Below are 15,933 nucleotides of genomic sequence, written 5' to 3' on the forward strand. Positions count from 1 at the left end.
CATATTGCTGTGAAAAAATGTTTCTGAATGTGCATTAACTGAAACAAGAGAACAATATTTAATGATATAGATTCACCCTAGCATAGCTGACAGAATACTTCATTCAGTCTTTTGCAGGGGTCTGAGCTGAATTTCATATGGGAAGGAAGATCTGGCATTGCCCATTTTAGAAAAAGAGATGGAAATTACCAAGTGTTGAGATGAGAGTATAGGGAAAAGAAAATGATGGGAACTTAAAAGCAGAAGAGTACAAAGGAAGTAGCAGGACAATTTGATTGGCTGTGAAATGGAGTTTCTGAGCTCTTGGAGAAACCAAAGTGGAGAGTGGGAGTCATAAGAAAGAACAAGTGGGATTCTGCCTGGTCAATTTTGTCATCATTCCTGCCTCCTGGGGCCATTCTGCCTTGGCAGTGTTTTGCATCACCAGCAAACAGCATGGAAGACAATGAAATGATTCCCATGAAGGGAAGTGTGTAAGGTAGCTGCCTCAGAGATGTGTGAGTGTAAAATCCTCAAGGAGGAACAAAGCTTTTTAATGAACTTGGGGGGAGGAGGAAGGGAAAGAACAAAACAGTCAGCGCTGAAGAATGCTGATTATTTTAGCAAACTTTCAAAGCAATTTTAAGGTTACCCCAAAGCACTGCAAGAGCTGCAGTCTGTATGCTTGCACCCCAGAAGTACAGGCAGTGTATCATCAGTCTTCAGAGAGGACTGAATAGAGGGATAGGAGGGGGAAGAAAAAAAAAAAGCTGTATTTTGGGAGGGTTCCTGCAACTGAAGCTTACGACAACAAGTTTTCAGGCCATAGACACTGGAGAGAGGCCAAGCAGGAACAATTCTGACCTATTTTGTACTTTTCTTTGGGTTGTGCTTTGTTTTGGGAGGGTTAGCAGTTGCATCTAACCCATCACTGTGTTATGGAGAGGTAGGTTTGGTGTTGGCATCTGTCGCAGGGTGTGGGTGGTTGCTGAGTTTGGGGGTCTCCTTTGTGTCATTGGTGCTGTTTATGGTTTATTTGGGTGGAATGTCAGTGGATTATGTTTATTCTTTGTCCTTAGTGGCAGATCCTTTTCCAGAGACCTGGGGGGATTGGTTGTTATGGTATGGGTCTTGTTTTAGCTCTTGGAGGTAGTTATTGGGGGAGTTTACTGAATGCTGAAAGTTTGGGGTGGCTGCTGTTGATAGCGGGATGTTTTCTGTTCAATCAGATTTCAGTGGTGTAGGGGTAGGGATGGTTTTGGTGGGGTCTGTTACTAACTTGATTTGCTGTTTTGGAACTTGAGGTTATCTGACATGGTCATTCAGGCAGTTTAACGCTAGGAATCAGAGAACAGTTTAATGTAAAATACCACCTTTGGGATTCAGAGATAGAGGTTTAAGTCCTTTCTTCCTGAGGTGATTTGTGGAATTCTAAGAAGAGGTGTAGTCTTCACTCACTGGTTCAGAAGACCAACGTTTTTTTCTAAACTATTGGAATATTTTTAGAAATTGACTATTATGTTTTTCTAGGGCTCCAGTAATGGAGAAGAGGATTAGGAGGATAGTAAAGCAGGTGAGGGAGGCTAGCTGGCCAGCAATGATGAATGGTTGATACAGACAGAGATCCTAAATCTAAAATCTACTCTGGGCCCTTCTCTCAGTTCTTCTAGCTCCAAAAACCCCAAAAGCTACGTCTCCTCATGCTCAGCTTGGAGGCAGAAAGCATCTCCATCAGCAACTTAACAACTGTTTGCCAGCCCGCCATACTCTGTGACCTTTGCAAAAGGTGGGGCTGAGCTTGAAGTGTGCCAGTGATGCAGACTGGTTTTTGGCCAGTTTGCAGTTATTTTGTGCTGAAAAGCTGGTTTATGCCATGCTTTAGAGGAGGCTTGTCAGAGACACTCAGCCTCCTAAGTGATGAAGTGGTGAAATGACAAGCAAAAGTATCTTTGTTCCATCCAGTGTGGCAAAAATACCTGGGATGTAGCTTGGTCCAACATGTCCTCCTCATACTGATTCATCTTTCCACATGGCAAGCCATAGCAGGGAGAATCCTATGGAGGGTTTTATCTCTAAGACGTCTTAGCAGACTGAGGAAAAAGTTCAATATTGTTTTGGGGTGGGCAAGTAGAGACTCCCTATGAATATACTTAATGGAGTTAAGAAATACACTTTTTTTCCCATGGCAGGCTATCATTGGATGGATTGCATTAACAAAGAGACAATTTCTGGTTTATTTAGATGATAGCAATACCTGGAGCTATGCTCTGGGCAGAATACCATGGGGTTTTACCGGATATGTTATACTTTCTGAAAATCTAAAAAAATTGTCTAGTTAATTGACACTGAGGAAATAACAGAGGGACAAGAGGAGCTGACAGTAAAGCAGATGTTCTGTCTCTTTCAGCCTTGCTGTCAGTGACGCTTATGCACTGGAGTTTCAAAGCACTATACAATTACTATGAGATCACACACTGTTAAATGGTATGAGCACCTTCCTCCCAGAGTGCATGACTTACCCAATCCAACAGTCTTACTGATGGAACTGAGGGAAAGACCAGTCCTAGGTACCAGTTTTCTGCAAGGTGATTTACAAGCAGCTGTAGTTCAGTGGCTGCTTCAGATGTTTGTGGCAATATCCATCCTCAGGCATCAACATAATTTTTCTCTTAGGCGTTTCTGTCCTCCTGTGAGGTGTCTTGGTTGTTTGTGTAACAGGGGCTGCACAGCTTTAGTTTATTGCTCAGTGAATTAAGACAACCCAAAATTGATGTTAGGTTATCTTAAAGCACCAGACATAATGTTTGGTGGTTTGGCAGTTTCTGTGTGAGCAGTTCCAACATCCTTCTAACGAAGGGAGAAATCTCCAGGATATATACTGAACTGCACTGGGAGCAGAAATCTCTACCTCCATCTCAACCCAAGCCCTTCAAATTCCTGCACTAGGCACTAACCAGTACAGATTGCCTTGTAAACACATGATTCTCCTGGAAAGGAGTACGCTGTGGGGCAGTGAGTATGCTGTGAGGCAGGATGGGGAAGCAAGGATAACATCCTAGTAAACATCTAGGCAGCATAAAATGTTCTTCTGATCAGCTCAGTAAAACAAAGGAGGGCATTATGCCACCAGAACTGAACTCTGAAGTGACTTATTAAAAACCTCTCCATATTATGTTGTCTCTCAGAGGCAGTTCCAGGAAGGTTCTAGAGAACAGCCACCTCTGAGATTGTCGTGTGGGCACACTAGAGAGCTGCTGCATGACAAGCTAAAGGCTGGTGCTGTGTTAAGCTTGTAGCCCCAATGGATCTTCAAAACTCGAGAACTGCCACATTAAGTGAAAGGTTTTTGTGTGGGTCTCAAGGCAGGTGAACCCTTGGATTGTAACAGCGACAAAGGCCACTAGCCTTTACTCCTTAGCAGCTCCAGGTATATATATGTCCTTCAACAGCAGGAGCAGGGTCTTTATTTCCCATCCCATACACATATGCCTATAGGGAGGACAGTGGAAATGAGGTGAAGAAGGAGTGGCATTAATTTCATCTCTCTGACATAGCCACCAAAAAAAAATGACCTTGACACAAGTGAGGAAGGACTCTGTCTGTTTAAAAAAAGCTGTTACAAATGTTTTTCCACTGGAAAAACCAGGCAAAGCCCAACAAACAATAGAAAAAAAACCCAAACCTTCCCAATGGCAGCCTCAGAAGCAGGCAAATTAAGAGTCATATTTCTATTTGGAACACTTTCCCTAACTGGAACAGGACTGATTTCCAGGACAACATGGCAAGAAAGGAGTCAGGGGCATTTATTTTGTAATACCTGAAGTTCTCCATTGTAAGCATGCAGTGTAGGGTAACATGAGCTGCAAATGGTGGCTCAGTACATACCAGTGATTATACACTGATATTTAACTGATAATTAAACACTTATGTAGTGATTATGGCACTCCTTGAAATCTATTACTGAGAATCTTTCCAACAAAATTTTTAAAAAACCCCAAGTGTTCTATTAAAAGACTTTGTATTACATGTCCATGGTTAGGTAAGAAAACCAGGTTTAATGCCCAGAACCTTTCCCCAGTGTCTCATCCTAAGCTCTGCTGGGTTTCAAACTCTGTCTAGCTTATGCCAAGCGCTGACAGCTGGGCTCCTTTCTCCCACAGCAGAACAGGGGGTGGGGTGTGGTTGGTGGGATGTTAATGCTTCCTCCCTATCTTAGATATCAGTCACTCTGATAGGATGAGCGCCTCCCTAAGAACCAGCCCAAGTCACAGATGCATGGGGCCAAAAAAGATGGAAGTGGATTTTATCAGCAGTGGGGAACGGCCTGAAAGCTATATTCAGAGGCCTGTTGGCACACAGTAAGGCCAGCTCTAGCAACATCAAAGGCTACAGCAAGGAGTTAGTTTATATAGTTTTGTCAGTTGGATTAGACTCTTCATTAGGATGCAGAACAAACCTCTTCTACTTGGCAGACAGGAGCGAGAAACAGAATAAAAATGGAAATCAGATCTTAGCCCTGAATTCCCCATTCAGCGACGCTCTTCTTATTTGCTTAGGAACTCCAGTTTGCCTGGCTTTGTTTGAAATAAAGGTAACAGGAAATTTCTGGGCAGGATGAGGTCAAGGTCTCTTGCTTTGGGGCCAGCAAGCCCTGGGAGGACTCTTGAGTCAGAACAGCCCGTCCTAGGAGGAGGACAAGTAGAGGGCAAGAGCATTTGCCATGGGGTACCAGTAATACCATCTCTACAGCTGCATCCTCAGCAGGCAAACTCAACAGGGTGACTTTGGAAAAGACTTCTCTTAGTTTGAGTTGAACAAGTAGTTGTCATGCTGTACAGAGTCATGGACAGTCTGACAACAGAGTGGATGGCTTTCAGCATCCAGGCTGTGCACTAGTCAACTTGCTACTATTGCCCTGCATCTTTTGATGAGGTTGCTGGTCTGTCTCAGTGTACTTGCAGGCTAGGAGAACAAGATTATCTGAATTTGTGGGTTCCTGATGCCTCTGACAGCATTAAAATCCACAAAGGTCAAAGAGAAAAGCCTGAGTTGGATCTCAATCATGTCAGCATGGTTAAGGGTCACTGGGAGGGCTATGTAGGCACACTGCAAATTCACTTTAAGATCAGAAAGAAGCCCAAGTATTTAAAACAGGAATTCGTTTTCTCTACCTGCTGTATCGTGATAACAAAGCATGCTGATCTGTAAGAAGGTATTTTTTGCTATGCTTAGGATTTGTGTTTATTGTGTTTGGGGTCAGAAGATAGAAGGTTAGCATTTGTTTTACAATTTCATAAATTTTTTTTAACAGTCTCTGGAGTGAAATCAGACATATTTATATAAAATATTTCTTGCTCTGAAACAGGACGCACTGAAATATATTAGCAGCTGTCAGAAAGATACATGTCTACATTTTACTCCATGCTGTTGAAGCCTTTCAATCACTATATTAGCCCTTCAAATTGTAAACAAAATGTTAATTTCCTGGCTGCTATAGTAGAAGATAAAAAGAGACAGCTTGTTGTAAGTAACCTGTACCTTGAATTATTTTATTAATACTGCAAATTGTAAGTGACAGAGCAATTAGGGTTAAATATGACCCCAGGAAAGCAGCTTGACCAATGCTGATCATCCGGCTAAATAGATGGAATTTAATTTAATGGAGGAAACAATAGGTTCCCTGTGGTTTATCTCATTAAAGTGATTTCCATAATTCCAATAGTGATTCCCACATCTTTAAAATTAAACTTGGTAACAGACAAAAAGACAGAGCTGCATTGGGCTAGTAAGGGACTTAAAAAATGTCTGATTCTATCATGAAATACCCATTGCTAAATTTATTTAATTTGGCCTTAACTTATTCCTCAATGAGATAATCTCACAGTCTCCCTTCATCTGAACTATGTCCCTTGGATTTCTTTAAAACCCTCATATCTCTCTGGATACCTTCTGTTGCACCACCTCAGAGCTTCTACATGCACTTAACATTAAGGGGCTCTATTTTTCTTCTCTCTTATACCTATTTTTCATCCATTAACTTTAATGGGATTGCACATGACTTACTCCAAAAAAACCAGACTGAAAAAAAGTCAGTCTTATAGTGTCCAAAGTAATATTCCGTATTCCCAAAGTGATTATTTTATGACAGTTTTCTGCAGAAATAAATTTATTTCCCTTGGCTCCACCTCACAAGACAGCACTTTTGCTGAAAGGCCTAACAGAAAAAAAGATTCTGAGGAAGACACAATCTCTCTAACATTTAAACTAAAAGGCTGATCAGGAAACTACAACTAGTTTTTAAAGAATTATAGCCGTAGATATTTTTCCCAGTTCTTCCTTTTCCTCTTAAAAAAACAAACCAAACTTTAATTTTCTGACTTTTCTCCCCATACATTGGAAAATACTTAGGATGCATTTTGGCAAAACTGAAGGAAATATCTTAAGAAAAAAAATTACTTGAAGCCAGAGAGAAAAAAGATTTGCCATGATGTTTTCCAACTGTGAGGTTTGCTATTCACATAGAAAACAGCAATATAGGTGCTGGAAAACAATATTATGCCTAGCATAAGCAAAAGGCAAACATACAGCCACAAACATCATAAAGTAACAGAATTTTATCTACTGAAATTGTTCTTTCACAAATCAAACTACAGTATTCCCATGAACTTAAAAATCTTACTGTATATATGTTTAAGTGTCTCCTCTATTTCATCCTGTTACTACCTGTACCTTTCATTGCTTACAATGACAGAAGTCTCATCCTATTGTTTTTCAGCCATCTCCCCTGTTGTTTGCTGTGTGAAGTTTCTACACTGGAATTACAAAAGAAAGTCAGTAAAAGAATATGAGCTTCATTCCTTGCCATGCCGGTACTGTAGAGCCTGCCAAAACTAGGGCTGAGGTTTGCTGGAAACGTAATTACTTGAAATTTCAGTTGGTTCTGAATCAGACAGGAATCTTTCCTTTTTTTTAAACTCTGTTCTAAAGTAGCAGAACTAATCTTGCTGAGCAGTTGCAAAGAGCTCAGGAGGTTCCAGTCCCTAAATGACCTGCTAAACGACTACTCCCAGGAAAGAGGCTGTCAGCAGAAGAGACAGACACTCTTAGTCCTGAGGTTAGGAACCTTCAATTTTTAGCAACCTCTTCCCTACAGAAAATATACCAGGAATCTGTGCAAACTGGCAGAAGGTGGCATGCTGTTCAGAAACAAAATTTTTTCAGATTTACAGAAAATACAAAATGATTTCTCCTCATTTCTGAGCTACTTCTGGAAACGGAAAGGTCTTTTACCTAAAAATGATTCATCAAAGGAGGTATTATGCCACTATGATTTAACTCCCCTGATGAAATAAAAGAAATTCCAGGAGATAAATCTACTCCTAACACTGGCATATGTGGGGGAAAGATTTTGAAGTGAGGTTTGGTGTATATTGGTTCCTCTGACACAGAACTGAAAACTCTGCTAGCAGGCAAGGCATTGTGTGTTTTATGGGCAGAGGAATGCCACAGCAGGATACAGTAAGCCATGCTTTCTGTCTTGGGCCAAATATGATCCCAAGTGGATTTCACCACTACCATGGAAATCCTCCATGGTCAGCTCTAGCTCAGTGACTTTAAATATTGAAGAAGGCTCCTTTCAACTAGTATAGATGGTGTAGCCTTTATAATGACATACATTACAAAATTCTTACTCCCTCGTGCTCTTTTGAGCCCTGTTAGGTGAAGATTTTTTCATGCATGAAGAAGTAAATCACTGGAACAGACAATTGATTTGAATCCAGTTATTTTACAAATCACTTGTCAGACAAAACCAGGTGTATGACTATAGGTACAGTGAGGACTACCAACACAGATATGGACAGAATCTACCCTTTTTCATTAGTTTTGATCCCAAGTCTCTCTCATTCATGGTGCCAAAATTCTACTTTTCAGATGGTTATGAGGGAAGATGAATTTCCTATGTCTGAATCAGTCTAGAGCATTAAGCACAGGGCTCAGCTGGGGTATGTGTTTTTAGTAGAGAACAGCTGATCCACATAGTGGAAAGCAGCAGGCGGGGATACCTCTGTCTAATAATGCCAATCCATTACAAAGATTTCTTGTGTGCAGCTTCCCAGCTCCAAGTCTGTTTTACCTTTTTACACATTGACATAAAGCTCCAGAATGATTCAGTGGAAATCTTCATGAACTGCAAGAAACATGTCTTTAAAAATGCCACAAGAAGCTCAGCGCCTTCTCTGGCTCTATGACTGACCAAACCTACGCACCAATGGCACTCCTAACAATTAATACATTAGTGACAACCCTGGAGGCTGGTCATGCACACAGAGCCTGTACTCACAGTTTTCACAGCGATTCCCTGTATAGCCAGCCAGACAGGCACACTTGTAGGTACTGCTTTTGTCTAGAATGCACGTCCCATCATGGAGACATGGAGATGAAGAACAAGCTGTAAAAGAAAATCAAGAATGTTCATGTTCTCTCGTAGGATGGGGAACCTATCTGTTTTTCCTCATGGTGGTTGTGTCTTGGGGTAAATTACCTGTTTTGGTTAGAAGTTAGGAAGACACAGTAAAGGGCCTGATGCATGTCAAAAAGTCTTCTTCTCTTACTTAACTAGAGAAGAGATCTAGTAGGGATAAGCAATTATTTTCCCAGCATACATTACTTTTACCATTTCCCTTTAACTGTAGTCAAGTGGTGAGAAAGATTTATGGAAGGAAAATAATTTACATCAAGTTCAATTAATGTTTAAAGCTTAGCCTAAATTAAAGAATTTTAATAGCAACCTACAGTTTTCCTGCCATTCAACTCAGAGTTTAGGGATAAGTTCTGGGATCCATGGGTTTTGAGGTTTTTTTGTGTCTCGGATCTTGTCGTTTTAGATTTTGGGAGTTGTTTTTTCCCTGGGAAACTCTTGCATACAATAATCTAACAGTGATACACATCAAACTGTACACACTAGCATAACAACATCAGAATGTGTAACTGTGCATTAAATATCAGCAAATTCCATTGTGCAATAACACATGTTTTTTGTGCCTGTTCTAAGGGGAGATGAGTGAATAGGACTGTTGTGGTTTAACCCCAGCTGGCAGATAAGTACCATGCAGCCACACACCCACCCCACCACCTCTGGTGGGGAGGAGAATTGAGAAAGAAAAAATAAAACTCATCAGTTGAGATATTAATAGTTTAATAATTGAAATAAAATATTATGATGATGATGATAATAATAATAGGAATAAGAATTATATTGAAAGGGGTAGAGAGAGAGAGAGAGAAATAACACTGGAGAGAAAAAAACTATCTATCCAGAACACAGTTGTTCACCCCACCACTGACTGAAGCCCAGCCCCTCCCCAGGCAGCAAACCATGCTCCTAAACAAATCCCCCCGGTTTTTATGCTGAGCATGATATTCTGTGATATGGAATATCCCTTTGGCCAGTTTGGGTCAGCTGTCCTGGCCATGCTCCCTCCCAGTTTCTTGTGCAACTCCTCACCAGCAAAGCAGGGGAAACTGGCAAGTCCTTGATTTAGAGTAAGCACTACTTAACAATCACTAAAATATTAGTGTGTTATCATACAAAATCCAAACCACAATATGGCCTCCCAAGGGACACCACTTGTCACTGATGTCCACTGGGGCATTGAGCTGTTGACCGCTACCCTCTAGATCTAACCATCCAAACAATTGCTCATCCACTGAACAGTTCACCCATCAAATCCATCTCTCTCCAGTTTAGCCAGAAGGATGTTGTGGCCATGCCTGAAGGTCTTACGAAAGTCCACAGAGATGGCATCTGTAGCCCTTCCCTTGTGCATTGATGTAGTCCCTCCACTGTAGAAAGCCACTAAATTGGTCAGGCAGGACTTGCCCTTGGTGAAGCTGTTCTGGCTGTCCTCTACGTGCCTTATCACAGCTTTTAGGATATTCCATGAACTTCCCAGGCATAGAGGTGAGGCTGACAGGTCAGTAGTTTCTGAGGTCCTTCTTTCTATCCCTTTCTAAAAATGGGTGCATTTTTATCTCTTTTCCAGTCACCAGGAACTTCACCTAACTGCCATGACTTTTCAAATATCATGAAAAGTGACTTGGAAACTACATCAGCAAATTCCCTCAGGACTCTGGCATGCATGTCATCAGGTCCCATAGACTTATGGATGTTCAGGTTCCTCAGGAGGTCACAACACTGATTTTCTCTTATGGTGGGAAGGACTTTGCTGCCCCAGTCCTTGCCTTGCAGTCCATCTGCTTGAGAAGTGTGGGAAGAGAGGTTGCCAGCGATGACTGTGTCAAAAGAGAAAGGCTCTGGCCCTCCCTGCAGCCAGACCTGGATGGCTCCATGTTTATGTGGGAGCCTTGCCTGGGTGGCCACCTCCTTCCTGGCACATGCAGAGGACATAGCTCCTGCCGAGGGGACACTGAGGCTGCGCTCCCTCCCAGAGGGTGCTGAGCTCTGCCTGGGCTCAGCTCTGCAGCTGCAGCAGGACCTTGCCCTCCCTGCCTTGCCCTCCCAAGGTGCTGTGAACTGCCGCGCACCCCTGGCTGCTCCGGGGGCTGCACTGAAAGGCATGGGCGTACAGAGGGGTGCTTCTTCTGGCAATGTGCAGATCTCCTCAGCACCTCCCACAAGCTGCTTGGGTGTCTCCCACCTCAGGAAAAGCCCCCATGTGCCAGGATCTGTCACTGCCACCATATGGACCAACCTCAGAGCAGCTTCTCTCAGAGAAGTTTCTTATATCCAGATGGCATGAGGTAAGAAATATATAGATGCCACATGGATTTCTCTGGAGGTTTCATGTGGTGATGTAAGAGCAATTTATACATGGCCAGGCAATGAATATCTTCCATGTCTCATTGAAGATTAAGGCCTGACTAAATACAGTAATTAATTCGTTAAAATAATATATATATATGGCAATTATATTAATGTAAAATATCACTGAGAAAGGGAAGGAGAAGCAGAAGATTCCTTACAGACCGACATTTTGTAGTCACTGGTTGAAGCTAGTGAAACTTTGTCTTTTTCCCAGTTTTGTCTCATGATTCTGGAAAAGTAAGCATGTCAAGTGAAGAAGGGTAAATGTCAGATACTCTTTGAAAATGTCTGATACTAAAAACCACTAAATATTTTTTCTGTTTTAAGGAGTCTTGATTTCCTGGCTTAAGTCAAACAACAAGGGACAATACTACAAAAGTTTAAAGCCACTATGTTTTATCACTAGCTATGGGGTACAGAAAGGAAGACGCTATTGAAAGTGAGTAACAGGCTTCCATCTAACTGGATCCAGCATATGTCTAATCCTTAGGAGACTGATAGCTCCCCATCTGGTCTCCCATGCTTCTCATCTGAATTCTGCTGAGTGACTTCTAGTCACTCATGCCAATTACTGGTTCCCATTTCACACTTGGCATGGGATGGGACCTAGCACCTGCCACCAGACTAGGCAGCACAGCAGGTTGTGTGGTTTCATCCTTTAATAACTACACACACAGTGACCTTTCCTAAAGGAGATATAGGCTTTGCAGCTTATTTTGTATCAATCAAGACCTTTCTGGCATTTGAACCAGTGGTCTCTGTCCAGTCAGTGCCCCTGCTTCAGCAAACTATGACTTCTAAGCCAGTACTGAGCTCATAGGAAGAGGAGGCAGAAAAGGAAGGAATTCACTTTTGACATGCTTCTTCAGTCCTTTCCACTACACCACAAAGCTGTTGGGGACACCAGATCACCTTCATGTCCTAGTTCACATCCTGTAAACACCTCTGGTGCTGCTGCTCTCACCTGTAGCATAGGGAATTGATTTAATAAGCCCTGTGAAATCTGTTCTGGGGACCTTGGCTCTTCCACAGTGCTGTGCACAAAGCAAAATTTCAGGGCAAATGCTTCAGTTTTCAATGTGCTGCCAGAGCTTTCGATCCTGTGCTGCCCCCGCTTTCAATTCTATGCTGCCCGATGCACACTGTATTCTTCCCTTAAATGGTCCTGCTGGCCAGGTTAGTGCTCCACATAAAAAGACACTGGGAGTGTTTGAAAAGCCTTTCACTGCACTACACATTAGACCAGAACAGCCTCTTAATAAAGTGCACAAATAGAGCTCCTCACAAACTCTGAGAAGCCCTTTACAATGTGCTCTGTGTGGATTACCACACTTGCAGCCTCACAGCCTCAGAATAATTACCATTCAAAATGGGACGGAAATAAAGTACTCAACAATATTGGAATACCGAGTGTTCCCTGCTGGGCAGAGAAAACAGAACCAATTCAGCTTGCACCATATGGAAAATGTTAGTTCCCTGAGTGTAGGCAGCCCTTATGCAACATAGCCCACGCCACACTCATTTGTTCTATATCACCTCTCCTGCTGTAAGCCCAGGCAAACTATCAATAGCTAACTGCTCCTGCCAACAGATACTAAAGGTGGCATTTGAAGAACAAGGCAGGCTGAGAAATGGCATAGGTGCTGCATCCAGAAGTATGAACATTTCAGATTGCTAGTTGCACCTCGGATCACTGTTAAGAGCTGATGCACTCCAGGTTTGTATATTTATATAAGGGTTATATAAACTATCTAAATTTCCTGAGCCAGATATACCCTGGATGACCTCATGAAATGTGGGTCACCAGGGTGTACAAAAGGCAAGTTATGGTGAGTCATAGATCCTGCGGGGTTTAGCTATGGCAAAGCAGCACAGTCTGATTAACCTTCTGTGCCAAGAGTACTGTAGATAGATTTGACCACAATTCCTTACATAGCTAAACAAGGAAGATCCAGGAAGAGTGCAGAGGCTGCTGCAAATACGATGGCAAAATGAGGAGCCAGCTGCACTCTCAGTACTGTTTTGTAGCCAGAAAGAGACTATGGAAAGCAATGTAGGGGACTCAAGCACTGAGTAGTAACAAAACCAGTAATTCTGGAGCCCTCCTTCTGTCATTCATAACACTGAGATCATCACAGAACAGGAAACGCCTCTTCATTTTTTATTTTTTTTTCTTTAAGCAAATAATTCATTCTTCGTACACACTTGGGGGTTTTTTTGTTTGTTTTGGTCTTGGTTGTTGGGTAGCTTTTTTAATTCCTAATGGTACATGAGCCAACACAAGAGTTCTGTGAGGGCATTTTCACTGAGCTATCTATGAGACTTTGCATAAGGCTTTTGCTACTTGAGACAGTGGCTGTGCTCCTGCATACAGCATTGAGCAATTCTGCCATTGCAGATACACATGCTCCTTCCTCTACTTCCTTCTGTGCTCTTAATTCTTTGATTCAAACGGGAAAGTCACACAAAACAGCAGCTTTTCTCTGCTGGCTGATGTGCTTGTTCTTCACACAAGTAGAAGGAATTTAGTCTTCTTTAGAAGAGCCTCACATTCACATGCCATCTGACAGCTTTTGAATCTTCCCCACACTGACTTTATGTAAGTTGCTGCTGGCAACACAGCATGAAAGTTTTTAATGAAGCAAAACAGGGAAAGAGATTAGTGAAATTGAATTAATGAGAATGAGTGGCATGTTCCACTTTTAGATTATTTTACCTGTAATTTCTTCAAAGACAGCATGAAATCCATCAAAGTTCTTGGACCCATCAGACTGGAAGAGGACATGGAGTGAAGACCCAGTGCTTCGGATAGGAGGTGGCCTCTCATTTCCACAGAATTTCTTTATTATTTGACTGTCCAAATTGTCCCCATCACGGATCTCCACATAGTCATACTGGCACATATAGTCAAACTCCAGGCTCAGCATGGAAAATCTTGGGGAACAAGGACAAACAGTCAGACTGCTTACCTGTGCACCCTGAATACCACTTTTTTGGATATTTAGGTATTTAGGGCCTACCCCCTCAGTGAATCAACAAGTCCCTAACCACATGAAGACCCCTTACTCATCTCAATTTTTGCATCATGATCCCTGGAATCTGGCTCCACTCTATACAGTTGCTCCATGAGACCATTCAAGTGTCAGAAGGGTGAAGTCTAAATTGAAGTCATACAGTCAGTCCAAATGCATCAGGTCCCTAACCATAATACAATGTCAGAACTTTCATCCAGGGCCAGGCACTGCAGGGGACATATTTCTATTGTGGCTGTTTGCTAAAGATTGTTCTGTTTGCCCTAAATAAAGTTCTAAGTACTGAAAGTTATGGTATCAAATAACAAGGTTCAAAAGCTATTTACATTGTGATGTTCAGAAGTCGGCAATTAGGGATACAAGGAAAGCCTGGGGATGTAACAGAAGCAGAAACAGCCAGGGAAACTGAATCAAAATACTACAGCACGTTTTGCATTAGAAAGCAAAATGGTAGTAAATCCCCAATGTGTGGCACTTGCCTGTCTTTTGAGAGCAGAAATAAGGCACAGGAATTAGTGCAGAAGGGAAATACTTAAAGCCTTTTCCCACAATGTCTGTCCTTTCCTAGCTTCGATCCAGCCACTGTGCAAGGCTTTTGTTCATTAAGAGCCATGCTATATGCTGCTATTGGAATTCAGGTGGGCACAGAGCCAAAGCACCCCACCAGAATATGAATGAGAAACAGAGCGAACAACACCAAGTGTTCTGGAGAATGTGCAATGGTCAGGGGGCTGGGCTCAGCCCTGCTACAGCAGGAAAAGGAGAAGAAATGGGCCTGGGAGAGGCCATGCTGCTAATTGTTCAGCAGGATATTTTATAAATGGAACTCGTTATGTACTTGATCTTCCTGAGGACTCCTAACACTGCAGATGTGTATCTAGGATTAGGCTGTATCTCCCACATTGCCTATTCCAGTGTGGGCCTAGTGGTTTGCAAAGACTGCATTTTCACACCAAAGAGGTGAGAAGAATTTTGGATCTGCTCCTGGACCTCACAGTCTGAAGGGAAGAGAGTTCTGGAACCTATTTCCTACTCTTCTCATCTCAAGACTCAGGCCCCCATATTAAGGAGGCCCCCACGTTATGTGAAATTACCTTTCTTTGACAACTCATAAGCTGACTTAAGAAGCCTCTTCACTCAGCCACCTCTGTTCTGGTCACATGGTTGGTTTTTGAGCATCAGGACTACGCTACCTACAGAGAAACGACTGAGCAGTTGTAGGAAGCTACACCAATGGAGCAGAGCCCTTCATTTTTTTAAATCATCTGACGGAATGTAGAATAAAAAAAAATGACATCTGCTTTAAATATGAATTAGAGAGAGATAATTCAACTTAGCTTTGCATAAAATGCATGAGTTGAATTCTAGTTCTGTCAGGTTTGTCAGAGACGTCCTCACAGGTTATACACTACATTTTCAAAACATTCTTTCACTGGTGAAACATACCCCAGGGATCTACCCTTATGGAAGTTACAGAGCAATACAAATTAACCCATTCATCTTCGTCATATTTATCAGGCTATAGTTTATCCTGACCCAATCCTATAAATATTTTCGGATTTTCTGAACTGGTATATTTCTGATTAAAATTAAGTATGTGTGCAAGTACAGAAGAAAAATTTCTGGAATGCCCACCATGTACTGGGAACAGTATTATTTATAGATGTAAAGGTAAACTGTGTCTTGATGTGTGTCCCTGAACAAAGAATATCAAGACATATGCACAGAGAACGAAAGAACCATACACAGAATACTGGTTTTAATTGATTGCTTTCTCTGTTTTAAAAAATGAAGAAAACAGAGTGGAAAATGTGGAAGGCATAGGCATTCTGACTTGCATTTTATTTAACTTGGCATAGAAGCAGATACACTGTACTGACGACATGGGATCCTGTGATTAAGACTCAGAATTGGCAGGTCAGGAAACTTGCCAAAGCTTTTAAAAACCTCCTGGCTACGGCCCAGCTGACAGGACCCTTTACAGACCGTGAGGTCTATTTCTGCTTAAGCCACAGGTACACACAATGCAATGAACCTCAGTTTCCTCCCCAGTGGAAGTGTAACTATATCATAATTCTCTTGGATGTTATAAAACTA

The 15,933-nt window shown here is 42.0% G+C and overlaps 1 protein-coding gene across 4 annotated transcripts in view; it reads right to left on the minus strand.

Annotated features, from left to right (window-relative positions):
• PAMR1 (peptidase domain containing associated with muscle regeneration 1) overlaps positions 1-15,933 on the minus strand; it is a gene marked incomplete at both ends in the record, with an annotated part of 55,264 nt that overhangs the window by 20,627 nt on the left and 18,704 nt on the right. For 3 of the 4 annotated variants that reach the window (XM_082283938.1, XM_082283937.1, XM_082283936.1), the window contains 2 exons: positions 8,321-8,428; positions 13,521-13,738. In XM_082283938.1, coding sequence (XP_082140064.1) covers positions 8,321-8,428; positions 13,521-13,738 — 326 coding nt within the window. The remainder of the gene's footprint in view (positions 1-8,320; positions 8,429-13,520; positions 13,739-15,933) is intronic. The other variant, XM_082283939.1, reaches the window with a different exon arrangement.

This window comes from Coloeus monedula (genome assembly GCF_965178545.1).
Source record: "Coloeus monedula genome assembly, chromosome: 6".
Taxonomy (NCBI): domain Eukaryota; kingdom Metazoa; phylum Chordata; class Aves; order Passeriformes; family Corvidae; genus Coloeus; species Coloeus monedula.